Below are 11,916 nucleotides of genomic sequence, written 5' to 3'. Positions count from 1 at the left end.
TTTTTCCCTCACTAACCTGAAAGGATTCAATCCATAAACCACAAAGTGCATATATTTCTTGCTTATGTCTCTGTTATACCGGTCGAACTTTCACCACACAATAGTCTAAATCCTTTTTTCTTTTTTTAAGCCGGGACTTTTCAGAAACTCAAATTTAATAACCAAACTTCCAACATCTGTTGTGCTAGCAACTCAGGCCTGAGCTTGTGACAGCTGAAAGTTCAGACAAGAGGCTTAAAATACCACCATCAATCCTCATTGTCCCACCTTCAACTGAAGCAGTCAGCGATTATTTGGCTTGTTTCTTTAAGAGCAAACAGTTCTATCCCAACGAACAAGTCACAAATGTTGCATACGCACGGAATAATATGTTATTAGGAGACTGGCTGTCTATGCGTGCCCTTAGTTTATTGCAGAAATCTCCTTAACTCCTCCACCCCATAATCCCAGTTTGGAAGGAAAGTCAGGATGCTCAGAAACCATTACGTTTACTGGGATGGGGCAGGGGAGCCAGATAAACATGAAGAAGACCTGTTTTGGTTTTGCAACCCTGTTACGCCGTGAAAAATTTTAAAAATGTTTACTGGAGGAGCACAAACACTGTACCACACAGGAGACTGAGAGCCCAGTCCGATATATGGTTACTCAGAAGCAAGTCCCACTGAGTTCAAGAGGGCTTTAGGGCTGCAATCCAAACAATGTATATCATTTGGAAGCAAACCCCCACTGAGCAAAATGGCACATATTCGGATGTAAACATGCGTAGGGACAAGCTGCAACTTTGGTCTGGATCTCACAGTATTGAATAGCCCTCCATACAACAACTTAAAAAAAAATCCACAGAGAGAATTAAAACATGAGTCAGAAAGCTAGTTTACAACTCTTCTCCCTGATATCCTAGTTCTCTATGTGGAGATGATAAATAGATAGATAGATAGATAGATAGATGATAGATAATAGATATAGATAGATAAGCATTTAGATGTGAGAACCAGCCTCATCTCAGCAGTCTGTAGTGGTATATGCCAGACACAGTGGTAACTCGGCCTCTAAAGAATGAGGACTCCACCATGCTGGTTGTACAGTTTTCCAACTTAAAAACACACACTGCAGAATAACTCCGCTCCTTCTATTCTTCTTCATCCCTTCCAGCACATTCCCCCCCCCCTCTCATCCAATAATTATTTACAATGATGTCAGGTCACCCTGGGATTTGGGTTTCCTGGCACACAGAATATTTACTTCTGCTGTATCGGGATTTAATGAACTCGGCTGGTTCAGTGCTCGGTCCGCTTGCATCCGCTGCACAAGCCCTAGTCCACTTCTTAAGGAGAAGAACGAGAGAGTGTGGCTCAGGTGTCTCCTTTGCCACTGATCGTTCCTTGGGTGATGCCATTTTCTAAGTATTGACTATCCATACTCCTGTTGAGCACTGTGGAGGGGATCCGCGAAGACCGACGCTCAGGCCTCTCCTCAAAAGAGCAGCAGATCATGCGCCTCATCGTGCTCGACATCTCGTCGTCTTTGTACGAGTAAATGATGGGGTTCATGACAGAGTTCAGAAGGGCCAGGAGGAGGAACCACCGCTTCACATTCTGTACCTCACAACGAGTGCAGTTCAAGCCGTCGAGAAGAAGGACGACAAGGCCAGGAGTCCAGCACACAACAAAGGCACCTATCAGAGAGAGAAGGAAGCAGAGAGAGAGATAGAATGGATGTGTTTGTTTGTTTGTATTCGTTTGTTTGTTGTGTATTGTGCTGCATTAAGCATTTGGGCTTAGGACAAGACAAAGAGGACTACATACCCTCCAATATCCCTCAGATGAAAACAGGAACATTTCTCACTCGCCCCTCAACTGACCCCCCTCGACCTCCCATTTTTTGCCACACAGACCTCCCCCGGCCACAGAGCATTTCCACCACCACTACACCAATGGGACACAGAACACCCACCCTCCACTGTCTTGAGAAAACCACTTAATCCAGATTTTATTTTATTCTTTGGTATATTTACAATTATGGTGCTGGAGGAGACTCTTGAGAGTCCCATGGACTGCAAGAAGATCAAACCTATCCATTCTGAAGGAAATCAGCCCTGAGTGCTCACTGGAAGGACAGATCCTGAAGCTGAGGCTCCAATACTTTGGCCACCTCATGAGAAGAGAAGACTCCCTGGAAAATACCCTGATGTTGGGAAAGATGGAGGGCACAAGGAGAAGGGGACGACAGAGGATGAGATGGTTGGACAGTGTTCTCGAAGCAACTAGCATGAGTTTGGCCAAACTGCGGGAGGCAGTGGAAGACAGGAGTGCCTGTGTGCTCTGGTCCATGGGGTCATGAAGAGTCGGACATGACTAAAACTAAACAACAACAACAAGATTTACAAAAAGAAAACATATACCACTACATAAATATTAGAAAGGAGCAGGATTAGATGTGGACATACAAAGCATTAAAGAAGGGGGAAAGACTCTTTCTGCTCTGCTACACTCCCCCTTTCTTACCGCCAGGGCAGCCCTACCCTCTGCCTGCCTCTCAGAGCCAGTGCATTAAGCAGGACGGGGCCTTGCTGGCAATGGCAGCCTCTTCTCGTTGTTGCCTGCTCTCCAGCAGTTGCTACAAGCTGCCCAAGGGAGGAAGCTGGCAGCAGCAGCCATGGAGAGACCATGGGATGCTCCCTCACAGCTGCCATTGCAGGAGGCAGCTGCTGCTCAAGACAAGCACTGGTTCATCCTCTCCCCGACCTTGGCAACCCTGGTATATGCATGGAAAACCACATTGCAAAATTCAAAGAAATTCAGATTTTGAAGGATGGCTGTGTTTCGATTTGAGCATTGTTGCAAAAAGTGCAAATTTGAGAAGTTCGCCTTCAAATGCAAACCGAGTCGAATTTCTTTCTTGCAGTAAGTTGAGAAAAACTGTGGACCATCACCCATTTGTGATAGAGCAACAACCCATTTGCAATATTTAGCTCCTGTCTCAAAGCACCCGGAACAATGTGCAGACCAGCCAAGCATGCAGATTGGTGATGTTGGTCAGAATCTATGAACCACCACATAGAGCACTGCATATCTTCCATTTCATAAATTTGTATTTCGTTCTTCAACCCTGCTGGGTTCCCAGAGCAACTAACAAATCAGGAAACTAAAACCACACAGTAAAACAGACAAACTCAATTAATTTTATGGAACAGTCTAATTGTATCACTCTTTCATCTCTGGTGCTGGCATTGCCGGTTTGTCATTCCATGCTTCTTAGTGCAAAAAAAAGAGAGAGAAGGAGGGAGAGGAGGCCAGAGCTAATGCACAAACCAGCATGTGCTTAGCTCAAGCCACAATTGCTGCCTAGTTTACAAAAATAGGAAAATTACAGCTCTGCACAAAAGGCAGACTGCAGAAGACGCACAGAGGAAGTGCTGCCCATTTATGTGTGTTGTTGTTGTTGTTTTAAAAAAATTCAAAATCAAAAGCTTACATTTTAGGAAGCCTTTTCCCTTCTCCCCTAAAGCCGGCAAAGAAATATTCCAGCAAGTTATGCCAGCGCTCCATTTCCCCACCCACAAACCATGCAAATGTAGGGCAATTGAAACCTAATCTGAACAGGGACAAGAGTCCATATTCCAATCCTGCAGTCACCTTGAAATGGGCAGGTTTGAAGAATTTCAATTCCCCCATCAGTGTTGCAGGCATTATAAGAAATGCATATGGCGGTGAGACCTAACTGTGGGCAGATCAATGCTGTACATTCAAAACTCCTACCCAAAAAAACACTGAAAGCACATGGCGTTCCTCAAAGAATCCTGGGAACTGCAAGTTTGACACGGGTACTGGGAACTGCAGCTCTATGAGGTGAAAACTACAGGATTTTCTGGGGTGGGTGGGTGGGTTTGAGGTGCTTTAAATGTATTTCAACTGTATGGTGTGGCTCTGCCCTGTCCCCCCTGCATTCCACATACAGGACAAGTCCAAGGCCAAGTACATCTCAATCACTTTTGAAACAGCTACTCATTCATTTGCACAATACCAAGAATGTCAGTGTAAGCTATATAGACGCAAGCGATACGCAAGCGATACAAATTTATACGAAGAGAGCGGACTTTTATTTGCTTTTTGGTTTCTGCAAGCATCATTTCTGCTCAAATATAAGCATGTTAGGACAGACTGCCGATCACTCTTCAGCTTAGCAAAAACCAAGGTCATGTGCAGACTTGCCTGGAATGTCACCTTTCCTTTCAAAAGGCTGCTTTGCATTTTTCACTGGGATGCTTCTGCACAAGCTACATGCAGTGAAGCATCTAGAGCATGGCAAAAAACAACAACACTATCCATCCAGTCCTGTCCTGTGTTTTTAAGAGCAGCCAACAGGAGACCTCTGAAAGCTCACTCGCCATTACCTCTTATTCATCCTTAGATGTGAATTCCTACCATAGGTGACATTTCCATTTACAGTCATACCATGGAAGTCGAGTGGAATCTGTATTGGAGGTTTGTTTGACTTCCAAAACGTTCAGAAACCAAAGCACAGCTTCTGATTGGCTGCAGGAAGTTCCCGCAGCCAATCGGAAGCCACAGAAGCCCCATCATACGTTCAGCTTCCAAAAATAGTTCGCAAACCAGAACACTCTCTTCCAGGTTTGCGGCGTTCGGGAGCCAAGATGTTCGAGAACTAAGCTGTTTGAAAACCAAGATACGAATGTAGCTGCACTGGCTAAATAGACCTTTCCACAGTGGATGTGTAGCTCAACGAGGTCTGAGCACACTCACAAACTTTTGAGAGTCTAGAAGAGTATGGAAGAGTAGTGAATTTCATGAGACAGCAACACATTGCATGAAGATCAACTCTATTTTCTTGCCTGCAAACCTATAGTCAACGGATTAGGTGATCCTGAGTTCTACTGTTATAAGAAAGGAAGAAATATTTTATTTTATAAACCTCTATATCACGATCCAGCCGCCACTTAAAACACCTACTTGTTAAACAAGCCAGCCTCGTATCTACCCGTTGTTTGAAGTTGGCTCGTTTTGAAATTGACAAGTGTGCCTTTTAAACCCGGATTCCTAGTTCACATTGCAAGGAATGAAACTGAAAGCACAATGAATTCCCGATCACCTTGCTTGCTTGAAGTGCAACTGAATACTGGTTTAATCTGCCGCCTGACTGCAGGGAGTACACGAGAGAGAGTGCTTGAGCCCAAAGTATCGCCTAGGTGTGCAAAGGCTTGTGCACTAAACCATGGTTTGGCATTACGTGCACACTGGACCACTGTGCCTCTATTCATAGATTACTTGTGCAATTGATTAATTGTACTTATTAACAACTTTAGGCTTCCATTTCAGAGAAAAAAGCAGGGAACAACACAACCCATCAAATGCAATGAAGCATCTGTTGAGTGGAATACTTGAATAGACAAGCAGTTAATCTGGATCACTTTCTGCTAAATCTGGATCTGATCACATCAAGGACAAACAAAAAGCTGGGGACTATGAAATTGTGGGTTGGGATCCATGCTGTGTTCTTAAGGGAAACTCAAGTGGGAGCGGGGAATCACGAGGGGAAAGGAGCAAGAAAAGAACAACAAAAGGGTCGATGATAGGGCTCTCCTCTCTGTCCAAGGGTCAGAGTAACACAGACATTGCACACGTAGGTCAATGGAACTGGCAACCACAGCAAGTAATTTCTGTCTAACGTTATCTAAATTTCTCCACCACTTGATTGGGTAAGCCTCCCAAGAAGACAGCTACAGTATCATTATCCAAAGATATGAGAGCACATGATAAAATTCCCTCGGTGGAAATATTTGCTAGTCGATCGTAATAATAAGGCAATGAGTGGATAAGGGTTTTTCTTCTTTTCTCGTAATACTGAAACACGGAGTCAACCAATAAAGCTGAAAAGTGGAGATGTGGGCCAGGACAGAGAATGTGCCTCTTCCCACTGAGCATAGCTAAGCCAAGGAACTCACCGCCACAAGATGTAGTGAATGAGGACTATAAAATTGGATAGTTTTTTGTAGGGGAGGAGGATACAACTATTGGTGGCTGTAAAACAAGATGAGAGGCATCATGGCTCTGAATACCAGCTTCTGGAGAGCAGTAGAATAAGAGGGTCAACTAGCCCTTATTTATGAATCAGGTTGGCCGCTCTGGAAAACAGGATGCTGGAAAAGGCAGCCTAGAAAAGGTTATTGTAATCTAGATGTTAGTATCACGTTGGAACATAAAGAAGCAGGCAGATTGGCAATAATGCAGAACCATTTCTGGTCTGTTTTCTAGGAAATGGAAATATGAAATGAATCCTCACACAGGCTACAAGTCTAAACATCTCCAACGGCTGACAACCAGAAAACCAGAAAAAAACCCGTTTCAGATAAAAAGGAAGGCACTCAAATAAATTGAAGGCATTGTGACTAAAATACGTAGTTTCCAGAGAGTGGAAACAGTCATTTAAAGAAACCCAGCTAGATTCTAATCTCCCAACATAATAGGAGAAGGAATCAGAAACATCTGAAAAGCAACTGGCATGACGTCTGACCGGAGTGAAAATGCTGCTCTCCTGAGCAAATTAATAGGCTATAGCTTACTGCTAAACTAAGCCCTTATCTGGCCCTGCCAAAATTTATGGAAACCGTTGCCATCCATTTCAGTATGAGCTGGATGAAGTCACGGCAGTGCATTATTTTACAAGCGGTTTGCACCAGCGGGTTCTCCTTTCCCACCGAAAGGCAGCAAAACATACTTGAATCAGTGCAAATATGTGCATTGGGAACCTTTCATCCAGAGGCAATTGCAATTCTTGTTAGCAGTACTTATTTGAGGAAGGCTAGTTGGGTATTCGTTCTACTTGCTTTCCTGCTCAGGTATCTTTAAAAACTAAGTAATAAAAACCAATTGCCGCTACAAGTTTTCAGAATTAGGGTTGAAGCCCTCTTTCCCTGGCAAGACTCTTTGCCCCTGTAATGACTGCAGAAATTCAGCAACTGAAGTTCTCGTTATCACTGTGTATTTAGCCCAGGAAAACAGTACAGTATTTGCTTCTTAAATTTCAGCCTGCCATGCAGTGCAATAGTTTTGCTGGGTGTGGTGTGTGAGAGAGAGAGAGAGAGTCGTAGATATATAGAGCTCAAAAGCTTGCGGTAGGTTTTCAAGGTAGCATCTTCTCTGTATTTAAAAACTAATTTTAAAAAGGTTATGCCACACTATAGCACGGGGGTAGCAGTATTAATAGGATCTGGAGGGCAACACGTTGGCGGTCCCTGATCGGCACCGTACTCTGAAATGGCATCAGAAACCCTCAGCCTATGCAGAGAAAAGTTAGCTCAAAGTAAGGATTCCCCACTGACAAAGTCAAAAGGGCACAATCTAGGTCACAGCCAAGACACAGCAAAAGATGGCCAGAACTCTAGGAACCGGAATCACCAATGGCAAGTTTGATCTTGACCCAAAATAGTACCCCACTCCCCACTAGGTGTACAGTGGTACCTCAGTCTACAAACAGTCCTGTTAACAAACTATTCAGGCAACAAACTCCGCAAAACTGGAAGTAGGTGTTCCGGCTAGCGAAAATTGCCAGCCGAACGGTGGAAGGGCACCAGCCGTGGGAGACCTCTGTAGGGAAAGCGTGCCTCGGTTTAAGAATGCTTTGGGTTATGAATGGACTTCCAGAATGAATTAAGTTCATAGACTGAGGTACCACTGTACTTCTTTGCCCTCTCCCTTATAAATGAATGGATGACGTTCCCTCATAAGGAAAAGAGGAAGTACTGCACTGAGGGGGTTGAAGATATGCCCCGCACAGTGAACATGTTCCAGCTATCAGGAGTTGGGAGGTGTAATGCATCTGTGCACATGTGTGCGCGCACACACACACACATGAACAAATACCACAAAGCCCCTGAAATACAAATATCTAAGTACATACACACAACCAAACCATAAAGCCCTTCTTCCACTTGTAACCTGCTCCTCGTAGCAGTATAGTATAAGTAGTATATTTAAAAGTTACTAAAAAAACTCCCACACCCTCTAACTTTATTTAGAAAGACTTTCTTTAATATCAAAAGTGGGGTCATTTATTGTGGGTTACTCAGCAGTAAGAGAAAGGTGTTGTTGCTTTTTACTGTGACTTCGGCATTCCTGAAGAAAAATTATGGGGCTAAGAAACCCGAACAAACCATGGCTCAAATCACATCTTGATGCTATAGATGCGTAACATTTGACGAATAAGAGAACGAAGCTTTTGCTGGTACTGTGTCAGTTCTGGTGTCCTGTAACCTGTCTCCCAGCATGTCCAAACAGGCAGGGAAAAGAAAGAGAGGAAATGTAAACCACCCAGGAAGAAAAGGGAGAGGCGTGGGAGGATTTTTAAACTCCCAGAATGCACATAACGATTTTGCTTTAAGCAAACAGATTGCATTGCCTCCTGCCAATGGTTAACAGTCAATAATATAAGACTATATGGGGAAGGGCCATAGCTCTGTGGTAAAATGGTAAATGTGCTTTGCATATAACAGGTCCCGGGTTCAATTCCTGACATCTCCAGGTAGGGCTGGGAAGAACCCCATCTGAGACCGTGGAGAGCTGCTGCCAGCGAGAGTACACAGTACTGAACTAGATGGGCCAATGGCCTGACTCAGTATAAGGCAGCTTGCTATGTCCATCTACCCCAGTGTTTCACAAACTTAGGTCTCCAGCTGTTTTTGGACTACAACTCCCATCATCCCTAGCTAGCAGGACCAGCGGTCAGGGACCTAGCCAGATGGGTGGGGTACAAATAAAACAACAACAACAACAACAACAACAACAACAACAACAACACAACAACAACAACAGGCATTGTAGTCCAAAAGCAGCTGAAGCCCCAAGGTTGGGGGTGGGGGAACTGCTCTACCCAAAGCTATAGTTTTGTATCTACTAAAGTCAGCTGCATTGACCCAGTGGAAAAACAAACGTGCCTCACAATGGGACAACTGTATTGTAGAAGAGAATCCCTACTTTGAATTCACTATGTCAACCACAATGTATTTGTTTAGATCTAATAGCTGGGTCCCCGTCCCCCTCCGCCTTTCCCACACATACTTGTGTTGCGCTACGAGAAAACAAGGCCTCCTTGAGAAATTCTGATGCCAGACCTAAGCAGCAGTGTCCTTGGGCACGGCATTCAATAGATAAATGGGCGAAGCGTTCGGACTATGAAAAGAGAGGCCGTCCTCCATGTTACAGATATCTTGCAATGTTACAATAGGGTCAGTAGCGGTCTCCCCCAAGGCAGAGCAATGCTTTCTTTTGTTACCGCCTGTGAAAAGGACATGGCATGTTTATGAAAGAAGCTATTCGGTGCCTGACAGGCAGTTGCAACATGAATAACAGCCACTGTGAGATGCTCAGGGTCACCTCATCTCACTTAGCATTCCTTGACTGTTACAATATTTGCACTGCACACGGTAGATGCCCAAGCAGGTGAGAATGAAAATTCAATACTAGATTTGATTTTTTTGAGGGGAATCAGGAGGGTGACTTATATGAAGGTGTTCTGTATAACAGCCTTCCCCAACCTTCAACCTGGTGCCCTCCGGATGTTCTGGCTTACAACTCACATCAACCCCTTAGCTAGCATGGCCAAGGGCAACAGGAAGTTGTAGCCCAAGATAAACAAGAAGGTACTACATCAGGAAGGCAGCTGTATTCGGAGTCTTTCAATCATGGGACAGGGTTCACCTGCCAGTAATTAGAGTAGAGGCTCCATCTCAGCAGGTTTTCAGAACCTGGGTACTAGGGACAGAGCAATATAATGATTGAGGGGAATGAACTCCGGCAAGAGTGGGAATGGGTGGAAGATGATATGCTTTAAAAACAGGGGAAGTTGAGATCTATCATAGTGCCAATAAACTCCCAGGAGAGACGTGTGGCTCAGGTGTGCTGCAGGCCCCACAGTGAGTGCCACCCAGTTTGTCACCCCCCTCAGTGGTGACACCTGGGGCACGGGCCATCTCCTAAGACAGGTATAAGCAAACTCGGCCCTCCAGATGTTTTGAGACTACAGTTCCCATCATCCCTGACCACTGGTCCTGTTGGCTAGGGATGATGGGAGTTGTAGTCCCAAAATATCTGGAGGGCTGTGTTTGCCTATGCCTGTCCTAAGAGGTTGCATTTGGAGAGTGGAGTGGTGTTACCATACCTCACATAATTTTTCACCAAAGCACCATGCTGGGAATGCAAGAAGCTTGCAGGTAGATACTTCCTCCATCTGCAGTTTAAATGGCTTTGACTAGCTGCTTTGTAAACTAAAACTGGTTATTATTCATAAGCAGCCTAATGAATGGTTGCCCAAGGCCAAGCATCAGTCAATGGCTGTGTAGCCCTTCCATGGCACCACAAACATAGATCCAAGAGAAAGGATGAAGCATGGAGTAATAACACCCTCTTGCAGCTGAAGACACATGGTGAGTTTCCATCCCACCATCCCAGAGCCCTCATCCTACGTTGAGGAACAAGTGGGCCCTAATCACCGGAAATGCAGTTAATGTATTTTTAATCTTTGTTGGAAGCCGCCCAGAGTGGCTGGGGAAACCCCCAGATGGCCGGGGTACAAATATATATATTATTATTATTGTAAATGTAATCACAGATGGCTCAACCAAGATCTACCACCCTTCTCAAACTGGATGATGATGATACAACACAAGCACATCTGCCCTCCACATCCTCTTACCTAAGACCGCCATGACTGTCTTCATGAGTTTCATTGGAGTCCTCCTGCGGCTGATGGATCCACTCGTGTGCGGAGATAAAACATTTGTTTTCCTCTGGACGTACATGTAGATTCTTATGTACACCACCACCATGATGAAGAAAACCCCCAGGTTGGAGACGGTCCAAAATATCAAGTAACTCCTGCTGTAAATAGGAGCCAGTGAAGAGCAGGTTGAGATGTCACAGAGGCAGTTCCAGCCCAAGGTGGGCACAGCGCCCATGAAAATAGCTATGGCCCAGATCAGCAAAATGAAAAGGGTGACCCTCTTCTTTGTGAGGTTGCTGTGGACCCTCATCCGAACAACAGACATGTGGCGCTCAACAGCAATTACTAGCAAGTTGGCCAGAGAAGCCGTCAGGCTCGTGTCCAGAAGTCCCTGTCGCAAAAACCACCTGTTAACAGTTAACGTTTTGGAGACTGGGCCGGTGTTGAACATCAAGAATACATAAGCGATGCCTGCAAAAAAGTCCGCAGCTGCTAGGTTGGCGAGCAGGTAGTAGAAAGGGAAGTGGAACTTCTTGTTTTTGACCACAGCGGCTATGACCAGTGAATTGGAGATGAAAATGAAGAGGCAAAAGAAGGCCCCGAAACATAGCACAATGACGAGAGTAGTCCCTGTCCACTCATCTGCTGTGGCTGTATTGCTCATGTTATAGAAGAAGTCCATGTTTTATCATAGTGGCATTCATTCATCCTGGATTAGAGTATGGCATCCTAGGGGGAGGCAAAAAGAAAGAAAGGTAAGAAAAAATGGAGACTGAGAGTTTTGGAATTGCCATGGATAAGGAAGCTTTCCCAACAAATATTTCTCACCTTCGAAAGTCAAATTATGCAACTACACAGGTTATGCGAAGCAGGCAAGCTAAATCCATTTGTGCGCACATTTATGCCTTTTACTCCATTTTCAGAACATTGATGTTTTTAGGTGGAGTCCTTATGTGGATGACCCGTTTTAAGAGTTCCTGCACGCCACAAGCAAGCCACGTGTCAGACTCCAGATCCAAGCATATTCAATGCTCTGCCAAAATAATCAGATACTCTCTGTCATTTTACGGCAAGAAATTCTGAGTGCCTGTTAATATGGGGGGGCAGTGTAAATTAAATATATAAATGCCCTTACAAATGGCTTATTTATGTAATTAAATGTCCCAAATGTCCCACCCATGG

General features: G+C 44.6%; 1 protein-coding gene across 1 annotated transcript; it reads right to left on the bottom strand.

The window, feature by feature from the left end:
- Positions 1 to 929: 929 nt before the first annotated feature.
- Positions 930 to 11,442, bottom strand: LPAR3 (lysophosphatidic acid receptor 3). The gene is given in 3 exon segments (XM_033151684.1): positions 930 to 1,675; positions 10,708 to 11,418; positions 11,421 to 11,442. Coding segments are annotated over 3 exon segments (1,056 nt in total). The 3' UTR covers positions 930 to 1,352.
- Between the last annotated feature and the right edge of the window lie 474 nt (positions 11,443 to 11,916).

This window comes from Lacerta agilis, chromosome 6 (genome assembly GCF_009819535.1).
Source record: "Lacerta agilis isolate rLacAgi1 chromosome 6, rLacAgi1.pri, whole genome shotgun sequence".
Taxonomy (NCBI): Eukaryota; Metazoa; Chordata; class Lepidosauria; order Squamata; family Lacertidae; genus Lacerta; species Lacerta agilis.
The sequence above is the reverse complement of the archived record's forward strand: the minus strand, read 5'-3'. Positions and strand labels throughout refer to the sequence as shown.